The sequence below is a fragment of the Protopterus annectens genome, chromosome 9.part0 (genome assembly GCF_019279795.1).
Source record: "Protopterus annectens isolate FY-2018-M chromosome 9.part0, PAN1.0, whole genome shotgun sequence".
NCBI lineage: Eukaryota > Metazoa > Chordata > Ceratodontiformes > Protopteridae > Protopterus > Protopterus annectens.
The window spans coordinates 733922713-733937869 of record NC_056743.1 but is presented as its reverse complement, the minus strand read 5'-3'; the positions used below and the strand labels follow the sequence as shown (position 1 = coordinate 733937869).

Genomic DNA, 15157 nt, shown 5'->3' with positions numbered 1-15157 from the left:
ACTGTCTCCAACCCGTATAACATAGCTGGTCTCACTACCCTCTTGTACACCTTCCCCTTCACTCTTACTGGTACTAGTCTGTCACAAATCACTCCTAACACTTCTCCACCCACTCCATCCTGCCTGTACTCTTCTTCACCTCTCTTCCACACTCACCATTACTCTGAACTGTTGATTCCAAGTACTTAAACTCATTCACCTTCGCCACCTCTACTCCCTGCATCCTCACCATTCCTCTATCCTCCCTCTCATTCACACACACATATATTCTGTCTTAGTCCTGCTGACCTTCATTCCTCTTCTCTCTAGAGCATATCTCCACCTCTCCAGGGTATCCTCCACCTGTTCCCTACTCTCACTATTGATCACAATGTCATCTGCAAACGTCATAGTCCACGGAGACTCCGGTCTGATCTCGGTCAACCTGTCCATCACCATTGCAAATAAGAAAGGGCTCAGAGCTGATCCTTGATGTAATCCCACCTCCACCTTAAACTAATCGGTCACTCCCACCGTAGACCTCACCGCTGTCACACTACCCAGACAGCTAAAAAGTACCTTTCTGTAAGCTTCGGTAACCAGTTTTTCAAAAAGTTTTGGACAACTTTGCCTTACATTATCTTTGCTATAAAACAGAAAACTCTGCATTTGCCTACTTACTCGGATAAAATTAATGATGCTGCTGTTCAACTGCAAGACCATGTTTTTGTTTGAATGATAAGACTGCTGTGTGCGCGTGCTACTGTTGTGGTGAAAAAGGGCATACACATTTTTTAACCTATGACAAACTGGGTGGCCGTCAGTGGGCTACTTCATTTTCAGAAAGCCAGACTACTTAATGCATGATGGTAAAAAGTTGACTACAGCATTAAACAAAAAACAAACAGACTGCTTACCTTAATACCAGCACTTCGGCATTTGCCAACAGCATCTGGTACAGCGGCACGAGGTGGATCAATCATAGACACAAGGCCAACGAAACAAAGTTTATCTGTAGGGAAATTAACTTCATCCGTGTCAAATTTGAATGACTCCGGAAACTCATCATCAGGCAGTGCATAGTGGCAGAAACCTAGAAAGTAACCAAACAAGGAGGTCTATATTATGTAATAACTTTCATTTCAATAGTACAAACAGACACTGACAACAGCTGGGCATTTTGAATTAGACAAATGAATGAATCCAAATTAAGTGTTCAAATATTTCACATATTTGGGATATGGATGAACACTTCCTCCATTATAAGCAATAGTTAGAAAACTATTCCAGAATTCTTAAATAAGGAAAAATCACACAGACACACTCCCAAAAAGGAAAGAGACAGGGAGAGAAAAAGGACAGAAGATTAGCAAGAAGTTTTTTTTTACTTTACTGAAAAAGGACCAACACACAGACAGGAAGGTAGTGGAAAAAGGGTAGGTAGACAGAGATGAGTGAGACTTACGAAGCAACTCTAAAATTGGAGGAGCTTAGACAAACAGCAACCAGTGCTGTTTTGAAAAGAGCAGCAAACGAGATCGGATGGTAGGAGGGATAGTGGTGCATTATGGGTAGGGGAAGAGCTTGGATTTCGGCACCGATGCTGGAGTATAATACAGCCAGGTCAGATCAGTGTCCCGCAGGTTGAAGATCAAATGAAAACAACAACTTCAGATCAAATATGTTGTAAACTTTGAGCATTAAGCCTTGGGCACAACTTCCCAGGATGCAAAAAACTCCCTTACCAGCCTCAGTAAGAAACAGAGATCCCTCAAAATCCTCCAAAGCTAGTTACGAAAATAAAATTGCCAAAGATTCCAAAGACAACCACAAGGCATTCTATAACTATGTCAAGAATCTAAATGACAATGCTCAGATCTGCTTTGAGCTAAAACAGAATGGCATTAAATATACTGATCCCAAGGATATTGCCAATATCCTGGCAGATCGATTCACCTCCCTCTCACCTACTAAATGGCCCATCTCAATACCGGAAGACTGCCAAATTCCGGTAATAACGGGCACACAGGTAAAAAAACCACTCTCCAAAGCGAAAAATACAGCATCCATGGGACCAGATGACATCCCGGGCCGGGTACTACATGAACTACAATATGAACTGGCACCTCCTAAGTGTCATGTTTAATCATAGCCTCACCTCAGGTTTCATGCCCACTGAGTGGCGCAGAGCTACAGTTGTCCCACTCCACAAGGGGGGGATCCACCTTGGATCCTGGAAAATACTGTCCCATCAGTCTGACGAGCCTCATCTGCAAGGCCATTGAGCGAATTATCATGGAACTTTGGCAACCTTCAAACACTGGACCTCACCCAGTTTGGGTTTGTGAAGGGCCGATCCCGTCTCCTGAACCCGACTGACTTCTTTGAATCAGTCTCCAGAGCCATGGACAAGGGTAAGGTGGTCCACACAGCCTATCTAGACCTTGCCAAGGCCTTTGACACCATCCCACACTCTGGAATCATAGATAAACTTTCTAAGATGGGCATTAATCCCTACGTCACCCAATGGGTTGCTAACTGGCTTACTGATTATGTAGCAGACTCCAAAACCAGCTTAGACAAGTTACAAGTGGAGTACCTCAGGGTTCAGTCCTGGGACCGCTCTTGTTTGGCATCTACTTCTATGAAGTATAGGCCAACACTAAGGGACTCTGACTAACAAAGTTCGCAGATGACTGCAAACTGGGAGCCATTACTGAATCCCCAAATGATATGGATACTCTATAAAAGGGCCTTACAGAAAAATGCTTGGTGCCAGAGCCATGGGCTCAAGCTCAATGCCAAGAAATGTATAGTTATCCCCTTTGGGAAAAACATGTACCCGTGAATTACCATATTGGTGGCAGTACACTAAACACCGAAAGTGTGATAAGAGACTTAAGGACACAGGTGGACAGTGGTCTCACCTTCGATAACCACATTGCCACAACAGTCAGGAAATCCTTCTGTGTGGTACACATCACTAAGGGCTTTTCATCCAGAAAAGAGGAGGTAATTGTCCCACTGTACTCATCCCTCATTAGACCCATTATAGAATACAACGCCCAGTTTGGTATGTACCTCTCAAGACATCTGCAACAACTGGAAAGGCCGCAGAAATACCTCACTACAGGCCTAAAGCAGATGCCCTATGCTGACCACCTTAAACACCAGCTATACTCTATCGCATATCGTCTACTCAGAGGCGATCTCTGCTTAGCATACAAGGCCATGTCAAACCCACAGCTGTTGGACATGCTACACTTAGAAATCCCAATCCCTCAGAGCCACACATTTCAACCTTATCATCACAATAAACAAAACATGCTGGAGGGATAGGTTCCTGACCCAGAGACTCCCCAGACTATGGAATAGACTGCCCATACATGTCAAGCAGAGTGCCTCTTTGGCCCTCTTCAAAAGTAACCTTGACGATTGGATGGGGGAAAGGAAATTCACCCCACCCCAGGGATCACGTCAGTCGCCCTGCTAGACAGGGGTCCAGGGAAGAAAATAGTATGGGAAGAAATAGCCAGGGAATTGTTAAGGCTAGGCTTGTATAGGCCCTAGGGCTGATAGCCTAGTACCAACCTATGAACCTTGAAAGAAAAAAATAAAACTGAAATTATTTTCTTACACATGCCACCACTGGATTAAAAGGTTGGGGAAATGCCCCAAAATACTTCCCAAAGCAACTGCAACCCCTTTAAAATGCACTTCAGAATACAAAGAAAAATGGCTTCTTGAAAAAGAAGAGGAGAAAGGCAAAATGCGAGAAAAGGAAGAAAAAAGTAATATGTATGGTATGGGCAGCCAAAGATGGGGAAAAAAGAGAGGAGGACTGAAGGGTGCGGGGGCCGAAACAGTAGGCCGTGTCTAGGGCACCATAAGTTCAGACCTGTACATAGGGTTGTTGCAATGCATCACTGTTGTAACTAAACATCAGCAACTGTTAATGTCCCTTTGCTAGCTGGGCCAACAGTGTCATACACAGGCTGGTTCTAATGTAAGCACATTGTAGCCAAGTATCAGTCTGTGCATATTCCACCTAAAACTTTGCAGCATGAACAAAAAGTTGCTTAGAAAGGGTGGCAGTGACAGGGTGATACTTAGACTGGAAGTGCCTAGAGCCCCTCCCAACTTGACTTCTGCTGGGGACCCCAAAATGCTAACACCGGCCCTATCTTGATTATCACATGTTGTCTGGAGGATTTTGGGAGGATAGGAATCCAATCAAATAATTGGATAAAAAAACAAAAGTAACCCCTTTGAGAAGACTGTAGTAGATACTGTACCTTCTGTGGAATGGGTCAAAACTCTTGCAACATGCAACACATACTGAATCTATGTGTTAGCCATTTTGAAATACAGATTTGCAGAAAACAAGGGATAGCAGTAACAAAGAAGATGGCCTGATTTTATAAAGACTTTATTTCTATCCAGGTAGTACCTTTATAAAGACTTTATTTCTATCCAGGTAGTACCTTCAACTGAGTGTGCATCTAGAGAGGAAAAGGTCCTGCATTCCTTATTCTTGGGAATAAAAAGTTTAGCTGTGTAGTAAACAGATGTAAGAGTGTCACTGCTGCCACTGACCAAGTCTGACATCCAGTTTAAGTTTCAGAGCACAGCAACCCTTCCCTCACAGCCAGGCTGACATTCCTCAACAGGAAAAGCCATGCCCAAGCTAGTGCTAGTAACAGAACTGCCCTAGGGATTTAGTTTGTGACAGAGAATCTAAGACTTTGATACACAAACAAGGAGAGAACAAGGATATAAGGGGAAGGGAAAATGGGTACCTACCCCAGCCCCTGATTGCTAAAAGCAGCAGAGGTGGAGGAGGGGAAGAGAACCATTACAATTGTGATTACACTAACCCTGTTCACTACCCTTTACTACCAAGGTAAGTTGCTTACAAAACTGTATTATGTTCTTCACATGGATCACTGCTAGTCACTACAAGGAAGACTCCAAAAGCTGGCTGTTACAGGTAGGGTGGCTGGCTCACCTGTTTGGATAAGGCCTTTTAGGACAGCATTGGCAAAGTCAATGCTTGCCTAAAAATTACATCCAGTCTGTGCCATTTCAGAAAGCTGTGGACGCAGAACCATAGGCTCATGAGCAAGTACAAGGCTAGTAGTCATTTTAAGCAAAGCAAAGTTCCCTTCAAAAGGTGAGAATCAAACCCTGTACTTTGGATCCATGAAGTAAACACCTTTTAACTGTGGTAGCTGCTGTACCCCTTGTAGACTGGATTCCAACTCTTTCCTGTAGTGTCCTTCCATTAGCCTTGTAACAAATTGGAATTGGCTTGCTGAATTAAGCTGCCTTTGCATGTCAAGAGTACAAACTATTCCCCCCTTTACTCTGAGGTGTAGGCAAGAACACAAGGTGGATGGCTTGGTTCAAGGCCAACTCTAAATGACATTTGGCATAACAGGAGTAAATCAGCAGGGTAACTATCTTTATGGAACCATGATGTACAGAGAGCCATAAAGCCTGGGAGCTCCGAAACTTTTCTAGTAGAGCAAATAAGTGAGAAACGAAGGGTACAGCTGCAGATGGCTCAGAGGAAGGCAAGGTACCAGGCATATGTCAGCTTCTTCCTGGAAGGGAAGGGATGGAGTATGCCCTTCATAAACTGCTTTACCAGTGCCCTAGACGCCATTATGAGGTCTACAGCAGTAATGGCTCAAAAATGCACCTTTATGACAGTATTAAACAGTGTCTGGCATTTTGGCAAGGACAACATACTTTTTGTTCTGTCTGGGATCAGTGTGGGGAGGTTCTCTTTGGAGTTTGTTCAGTTTAGCTGTTCAAGAATCTCCCAACTGTCTTGAAAACTCAACCAATTTGGTAAACCTTTTCAATGCCAAAAGTACATTTACAGTAGACCCATCTTTCAGTCAGGCCCTGTGAAATATTTGGATCTGGTCTCTATTTGGGACTGTTGGACTTGGATCAGAACAACATGCCCACACCTGCATTCAGCTATGAAAAGTATTTAAGAGTCCTGGAGATGGATACCTAGCTGGGGAGGCTAGGTCTCAAGATATCACTGCCATCCTAGACAACTGATGAGAATGAGTAACTCATTTATTTATACCCCAGATTTCCATGGTGTTGTAATTAGTTTGAATGTCTGAGTGCTAGACACTAAAAGATCTACAGGACCTACAGGATTAATATTGAGGGCCATCACCTGCTTTTAGTGATAACATTGTATTATGGAGGAACTCCACAATACCTATAATTTGGTGTGACTAGTATGGGAACTCAAGCCAGATACAACGCATCGCTGGTCAGATTCTGGGTACCCTCTAGTACAAAAGGCATCCCTTTGATGCTTAGCATTTGGAAACTACCACCAGTATTTCTTCCTGATAGGATGAATTAGAGGAAACAGTGAGAGACTACTGCTCCAAGAAGTCTGATATATCTTCATGTGTAACCTGGCAAAGAACACAATGAGAATGGGTCTGATATATCTTCATGTGTAACCTGGCAAAGAACACAATGAGAATGGAGGCAGACACACATTAGGATCTCTGAGAACATCTGAACCACTATGACTGTCCTACCTTCAAGGAGATCTCAATCATCATGACTGTCCTCTAGGCTACATCTGAAGAGAAATGTCTTAGATGAACAACCTCCTCACTGGCAAACAGCTTGCCTTGCTACCCAGAAAGGCTTCCAAAATGATCTTGGTCTTCCTAGAAGTACACTCAACTTGGTCAGATTCAGGAAGAAACCCAGGCTGATCACATAGTAGAGGTAGTACCTCAGAACCTTCAGAGTTTCTTCAGCACAGCAGCCTGAATCAATTATCTCCCCAAGAACTGAAATAAATCCACTGCTTCTGAGGTAAAAGTAGTAACCTTCTGCGGTGTAGCACGACAAGGAAGGGGATGTGCAGATAAGCAGGATCTAGGGTCACAAAGTGCTTTCAAATGCCAATGAATGCCTGCAGGGTCAACATCACTAATTAAATTATCCTCAAATTGTTTATCCAAGATAAATAAAATACAAGAAAATTGTTCTTACAGAAATATAAGAAATGGCCTAAAAATAAACCTTTTCTTGCTCCACAGGGATGGAGAGTGGTACCCTCTCTGAGGCTTCACAACACTGAAACAGAGTTAGAATGAAAGAGTTCTACCTGATTATACAGTCTGGTGGGATAGGAGGCTCTCCCATGAAAGAGCCTTTTAAATATGCAGCCTGAGAAAATCTCACTCGAGTTTGGCTGCTGGTAGGTTAAAATTAGTGTTCAAAGTAGGAAAGCCTCCCTCTCGACCTACAAGGATGGGGAGGGGACAATGTCACTTCTCCATGGCTGCTTTCTCAACAGTCCTCTTTTCTAACTAGCTTTTGACCGTTTTCTGCAGAAGGTCTGCTGTTTTTTCTAAACTGTTCCTACTGTACCTTTGTATAGCTGGCGAAACTGCTTAAAATGATTCCATAGTTCTTTTCTTCAGACTTCTTGGGACTGGCAGGGGAACACCAAAACAAGCTGCTATCCAAGGGGGGGGGGGGGAGGTCTAAGCTTCCACTTAACATCTGGCAGGGAATAAAATATGGGGCAAGCATGTAGGTCTATAACTGAGAACATGACATTTAATGTTTAACAGAAAAAAAAAAGTGGGGGCTAATTTTGGTACAGGTCACTAATACATGTGTATATGCATTTCCCCTCATGTCTCTTGCTCACACACACTAAAAAGTGATTGATGGAAACGGATTAGGGGTAGGAAGCATATTGCTTTTGCAACAGACAGTTTCCAATCTGAACTTTAGTAGGTTTTTGCACCCTGAAATTAAAGGTCTTAAAAGCTTCCGTGTTTCTGCAGTTCTTTTCAACAGTTAGCATTTGTTTCAAAAAGGCAGGATAATAAAGAGTCCTTCTTAGCATTTACCTACCTACCTGCCAAAGTTCTCCACCGAGGACATCAGAATCAGCCGTGATGTAAAACAGTTACAACAGATGCCTGAAACACATCAAATCTGAGGAAGCATGCAAACACTGGTTAAGATCAGTGTTAAGATCAGTAATACAGCAGTTCTTTACCCAGTACTCTCTCTCCCAGACCACCCAGCTCGAGATATGCATTCTGGAAAGCATCTTTCATTTCTTCATCCAGCTCCTGCTCTTTGCCATGAATCATGATTGTAGAACAGCGGTCTAGAATTCTCTCTGGTGCACCTTTCATTACCAGCAAGAAGCGAGATTCTTTTGTATTGGCATTTTTGTGGATAGACAACTGAAAAAAATGAATTTTTTTTTAAATATACATAAAAAAGCTATGTTTTAAGACACAGAAGTGGTGCTGAAATAGTATAAAAGAAACAGACTAATTTATACAAGCCACGTGAATGAACAAGGAGTCATAATTCCTAAGAAATCTTTCTTAAGTTAAAATAAGAATGCTTGGCAGAGTTGCAGTTCTGTTTTTACTGGACAAACCTGCATGTTCTGTAAGCCAGACCAAGACTATAACAAGTATCAAAAAGGACTGTATAAATTACAAAAGTTCCTTCCTTAAGTAAAGCAAATAACCTCAAAGGATGATCTTGTACATCCTGCAGGACAAACTTAACAAGCAACAAAAATGGTTGTATACTTGTAAGGACTGTGTATTTAAAAATTTGAGAGTAGTTCTTTACACAGTATTTCAGAAATACTGTACAGGTTATATAATGACAACATTAAATTCATTCATTGTGGTCTTGGACTGCAGAGGACCTCTTACAAAGAACCAGATCATGAATACAAACCAACATAATCAGATGAAAGGATTATACAACAGTTTGAACATAATGAATCAGTGCTGGCATTTTCAAAACTAAACAGGACAGCAATAACTCTGAAATCCACTCTCAACACTAACCCTAGCAAGCTCTTTAGATCTTAAGGGTATTCAGAAATTAATTTGTCAGGTTAAGGCTAGGGACAGGTTTGGTCTCCTCCACCTCATCTCACTCACACATGCTATACTCCAGCCTACCCCATACTCCAACTTACAAATGCTTACACATACACAAAGTATTTGTCACTGTCAAACTGCCATTAACAAATGCATTCACACTCCCAAACATTCGCATGCATGCAAGCACATGCAGGCATGCAGGTACATACACAAAAAAAAAAAAAAAAAACATCCCCTAACCTATCCCTTATTCCATCCTTAAGCAGTCATGTGCAGGCACACACACACACACACACACACAAATCCATCCTCCTACCTAGCCCTTATTCTTACCCTAAGAACCAGACACACTCCCACCCCCAACCCATTTACCTTACATGAGATTCATACCTCATACTTCCGATAGCACTGCAAGAAAAACACATTCAAAATCTTTCCCCACCTGAAATACACTGCCAAAATGTCAGCATGTCAGACATCCGATGAACGACAGTAACTTTTTTTCAAAACATCATGCACATAGCAATTTTTTAAAAGATTCCTGCTAAGAAACATCCTTATGGAAACATGCAAATTGGTCAAATGCACCCCAATTTCATGGTCAGTAATATTACATTAAGCATTTCCCAAAGCCTCAAACACATGCAGCCTCTGCCATGGCAAATATTCAACAAAGTATCAATAAATCAGATACAGGCATCAGGGGATAGCTCTCGGATCTAGGAGTCAATCACACAGGGTAAAGATAAGAGTCAGACATCCCCCTCCAGCTTGACGACTGAAAGTCATTTGCCAGGGATCAAAGCCTCTTCCCATACATTCTCAAATGTTTCTGCAGTTTCCACTACTTTCTGGATCCAAATCTCCAAATGTATCCCCCTCCAGCTTGACGACTGAAAGACATTTTCCAGGGATCAAAGCCTCTTCCCATACATTCTCAAATGTTTCTGCAGTTTCCACTACTTTCTGGATCCAAATCTCCAAATGTTTCTTCGCTTCATTTGACACCCTGTTTCACTACCTTCCTCCTCAGATTCTCACACCACAAGGCTGGACCACAAATGATTTCACTGGAAGCAGTTCTGAAAAACCAACCAGTTCTCCATTTTGCTCACCATACTTCCTCCACTCATTCCTGCCCCATATTCCCTACCAAACTACAGTTTGAATACCAAGGCAGGTCTCTCCAGAAAACAGGGCACTGTCCATGTGGGACTTAGAAAAAAAAATTCAGTGCAGGTCATGACTATCCAAGCTATCAAACTTGGACCCTGAAACGTTCAAAACTCTCCTCTAAAATTAATTGGTCTTTTCTGACCCAGCTCCACGAAGCAGTAAACTCATTCAACTCAACTTTTCTAAATATTCTTGACTCATTGGCTCCTTTACACAATACGGGTCAAATCTAACATTCCTCTGGTTAACCAAGGCTATCCACTCCTTGACAAAAGCTAGACACAGAATGTGGTCAACCTGGGTAAAAACCAACCTCTCCACCCATTTTCAGAAATATAAAGAACTTAGAAACCTTGCAAAAATACATAAAAACAAAGACAAAAAATTACTATAACAACCCACCCACTCCAGAGATTAAATCCAAAGAAATTCTGGTACTCGATCAAATACTTCATTCTGGCAACCGCTCATCTCCAAGTCCCTGCCCAACCAATACAGCACAAGATACTGCTTCTATCTTCAATTCCTGCTTTATTGATTCCATTAGTAAGACGACACGTCCTGCCCCCTTAAATTCTAACCTTAAAAAGAATCCACCTGATCCTCCCTCACAGTACTCTTAACTTTTCCCTTAAACCAATACCTACCAGCTATATAAAAATCTATTCTTCGCAAACTAAAACCCTGTTCTCCATCTACTGACAGACTGCCTCCCTACTTCCTTCAGATTGCAGCAGACTCTCTTAGCCCTCCCAGTCTCTACACTGATAAACCGGTCAATCTCTGAATCTAGAGTCCCCACTATCTGTAAAGAATTTTATACCCTACCTATACACAAAACGGGCAAGTCCACTGACATCAGGGATTTCAGACCTATCGCCATCCTGTCACCTCTCAAAAATCTTAGACAAATGTGTGCATAAGCAAGTCATGGAATATCTAGTACAAGAAAATCTGACCCCCCCACACAATTTGCCCAAAGCATAGCACCACTACAGCCCTCCTTTCCTTCATCAACACCATTTCTCTGGCCAGGAACAATAAACTAGTGTCATACTTATTCCTAGAGCTATCTAAAGTATGATATAGTCTCTCACCCTTTTCTGGACAAACTCGCTAACCTTAATTTCTCCACTTCTACCATTACCTGGTTTACTTGCTACCATTACCTGGTTTACTTGCTACCTCACAGACCACCTTCAACCAGTAAAATAGATCTCTGCTCTCTCCTCCTCTCCCTGTCAAAATGGGTGTTCAAGTATCTATTCTTGGTCCTCTATTCCAATACTTTTACTAATCAACTGTACACCTCCTGCCCTCAGTCAACCCTCATCCGATATGCTGATGACTACAGTCATCACCATTGTTGACACCCTCTCCAACCTAAATTCTATTACTCAGAAGTCCTTTAACTGTTGAGTTCTGGCTCTCTAAATATCAGCTAATTCTGAATCCTAAAAACTTTATTTTTCTCCCCAAAACCTACATAAACCATAAACCTATTTTCTCCCCAAAACGTACATAAACCTACTTTTGCCATCCACTCTCTAAAATGCCTATCATAGTTGAACCAAATACAAAACTTCTAGGGGTCTTGATAGACAATCAACTGAAATTTGATTTGCGTTGTATTAAGAAAACCCATCAAAAATTTGGCATCTTATATAATTTGGCATCTTATACAGAAATAAGTTCCTATCAAACAAAGCTAGTTTCACGCTCTCATGCCTATCTCCTACCAAGCCTACTGTATAGCTCTCCGATCCTCTCCAACCTCCAAACCTCGCTCCTAACTAAGCTAGAGAATACCTATAACAAAGTGGCCATATCTGCTGCAAATCAAACCTACAGATCTCATCACTGCCTCTCTTTAAAACACTTAAACTGGCTTGAATTAGCTCACCAGCTTCTTCTCTCTCAGCTTCAAATTATCCACCATCTTGTACGAACCAAATGTCTATCCAAACCAGTCTCCTCAAATATCCTTCTACACCCCCTCTAGAACTCTCTGAAGTTCAGACCAAAACCTACTACAAATCTATAAACCTAAGTGTAAAATCAGTCAAAATCTCTATAGCTACCACCCTACCATCTCTTGGAACAAAACTCCCATTGGAAATTAGATCATTTAAAGCAACCCAATGAATTCAAATCAGCCATCCAAGATTACCTAAAAAACAACCACTGCCCTTGCCACTATACTCACCTTCCTTAAACTGTCCCCCTCTTTTATTGTGGATTATCTGCCTTTCACAGTTTATTTCCCCTCAGTCTAAGCTATAATAGACATCTAAACTATTACTTCTGTTACTCTGACCTGAAAATATTCTCTTCTTTTACACTGCCTATATGCTCTTCAACAGCAACCTCCTTGACTGAACTGCAAACTTGTATGATATACTGTTCCTGCAGATATCTGACAAGTAATGTCAACTTGAACTCTGTAAATTAAGTAGAAAACAGTAAGAGCAAAATGATAATGTCGATTTTTTCTACTTAAAAATGTCAATGTTTTTCTTTTTATATGTTTTTTCATTTTTTGTCATTTTAACTTTATAAATTTCATTTTACTTTTATAATGCCATTGTAAACTTGTGGAGGTTTTCTCCCCAGGTCTCTGCTGAAAAAGGGCCATCAGCTCAGCAGGATTAACCGATCAACAAATGTAAAATAAAAAACAAATAAATTATATTGTAATACACACTTCAATATACATGGTAGACTATTCAATAGCCCCATATAATGGCATCTGCTTCAATGATCCTTGATCACAATACACAGCCAGAGCACTCAATGCCCTCAGGAAGCAGAAAAATGATGTTTTCTATAACAGTTTGAATCACGTGTAAAATTAATAGCAGGCTCAGTGGCTCGGGTTGCACACTTGCCTTTGGTGCTGGAAGACCAAAAGGCTGTGGGGTCTATCCCCATTCCAGGTGAATTGACTACTGGCCCTACATTATAGCATTGGGGGAGGGTGCTGCACTCCTGAGTGTGACGTCTTTTGGCTTTGATGTTAAACAGAGGTCTTATCTGCTTGAATTGGATTGAAAAGATCCCATGGCATCTACTGAAAAATGTATGGGAAATTATCAGATGCCCTGGCCAAGTTTCCCCAATGCCACCTCGATGTTTCCCCTGAAGATAGGAGACTAGCTTAGAGGAAATGATCTTGTCAGGAAAGGATAAATAAGACACAACATTGTAATTTAGGTACAAAAGAGAAAAATTAGGTTGGCCAACACAAACTGGTTAAAGAAACAGACTAAGCTGGCCTCACTTACTTGCTAGTGCATAAACTTAGCACCAAAGACCCATTTAATGAAGTGCAGAATTCCACATGCGCCAAAGGAAAGGTAGAGAAGTTATATTAAGTTCTTCAGGGACTTTGCTTTACCTGGTATTTATTTGTAGAGTTGAATGGAATCTCTGCAATTTTAGTGTTCTTCTCTCGCATTCCTTGGACTGATCCACAGCACACTTCAATGCACTTCAGCAGAGCAGATTCAGAGGCATCACCAGCAACTTCCCTCTGTTACAGAAAAAAAAACATAAGACAAAATGATTATATAGTTATTTTGCACTGATCACCATATACCAGACAGTGGTACTTTTGTTTTCAGAACATGAACAGTGGCTGCTCATGCCCACCTTCGTAGGGTAAACCTCCTCTCCACTCCCAGCAAGAGAATCAAAACTGACAGCATGCAGGTATACTCACACTTCTCTATAATGCTGCAATGTCAGTTATAGGGACCAAGACTTGCAGAATCAAAAGAAGCACATTTCAATAAACTGTTTTAAAAAATGCACAAGCAGCTGTGAAGAAACAGCAGCAATGGAGAGTTGGATAAATACAGACTATATACAGTAAAGAACTTAACAGGGGAGGTTTGTATGATCACTACCTGCATCTAGTGTCAAATGGTGACATTAATAAAAATTGAAGTGATGGCTAAAAAAAAATAATTTCTAATTTTACAAATAAATTGCAGATATCCCAACTAAAATTTTGAGGATAAACCAGGAGTACAGATATGATTTTATGAATTATTTTTTTAGGTAAATAAAACTAAACCATATTTACCTAAAAAAATTATAAAATCATAACAACCATCACATTTTAAAAGACTGGACTGATTACTAAGCCACAACACACAAGACCAGTGTAATACTACCATAAAAATTCTTTACATCACAACTTGGCCAAAATAATTTTCCATTTTACCGTACCAAATTTGTATTTTACCCCCCCCCCCCAAAAAAAAAAAAAGCCTCAATTGATCTCCTGGTGGGATTTTTAATGTCTTTATGCTTTAAGAATTTATTAAAAAAAAATTGTTTTTGCTAAGAATTTTCTTACCAGTCTTATTTATAAATTTTAGCCTACCACCCTTCTCTAATAATTCAAAATATTCTTAGATTGCCCTGTAAGGTTAAAATTCAACTTTATCCTTTTGTAACACTCTTACTCTCGTATAAACACATAGTGAATCCTATCATTAAAATATTTCCTTCCTTATAAAGTTGTATTACTATATCAGGGTCACTGTCCATTACATCCACAGCATTAATATTTTCGTTTTCAGTATTTTTATTTTTCCAAAGTATAACTTGAAATTTGTTCTGGAACAAAATACAATTCCAATTCAAAACTCTAACCACTTATGTAAGACCATGGGAATAAAACAAAACTTTTACTGCAGGTTTCAGTTCACAATATCAAAATGTCCTACATTTCAAGAGAATGTTGGCTGATCTACAGAAATAGCCACCTTGCAGTGTGAACACTGTCTCTAGATGATGACCCCATGACCCCGATCAGGCCATGTAGATTATTTTTGGTTCAAGATACCTCCAAGACAAACAAGTGAAGACCAATGTTGTGAGGAAAATGAGTAAGGTCACGGCAGGGAATAAACTGCTGCTAGGCAGGACAGAAAAAGCTTTAAAAAGCCATCAACACAGGAGGAACCTATTGCCACAAGGGATGGATGCCCAACTGATCCTCAGGATTTCCAATATTCCCAATACACTACTCACATGGATAAGGATATTTTGCCCATGTATAT

General features: G+C 40.8%; 1 protein-coding gene across 2 annotated transcripts in view; it reads right to left on the bottom strand.

The window, feature by feature from the left end:
* Nucleotides 1–15157, bottom strand: part of LOC122811489 (sodium/potassium-transporting ATPase subunit alpha-1) — a 990310-nt gene that overhangs the window by 891792 nt on the left and 83361 nt on the right. For both annotated transcript variants that reach the window (XM_044083359.1, XM_044083358.1), the window contains exons 11-13: nucleotides 13483–13617; nucleotides 8051–8243; nucleotides 897–1072 (exon numbers count right to left, since the gene is read on the bottom strand). In XM_044083359.1, the coding sequence (XP_043939294.1) occupies nucleotides 897–1072; nucleotides 8051–8243; nucleotides 13483–13617 (504 nt within the window). The remainder of the gene's footprint in view (nucleotides 1–896; nucleotides 1073–8050; nucleotides 8244–13482; nucleotides 13618–15157) is intronic.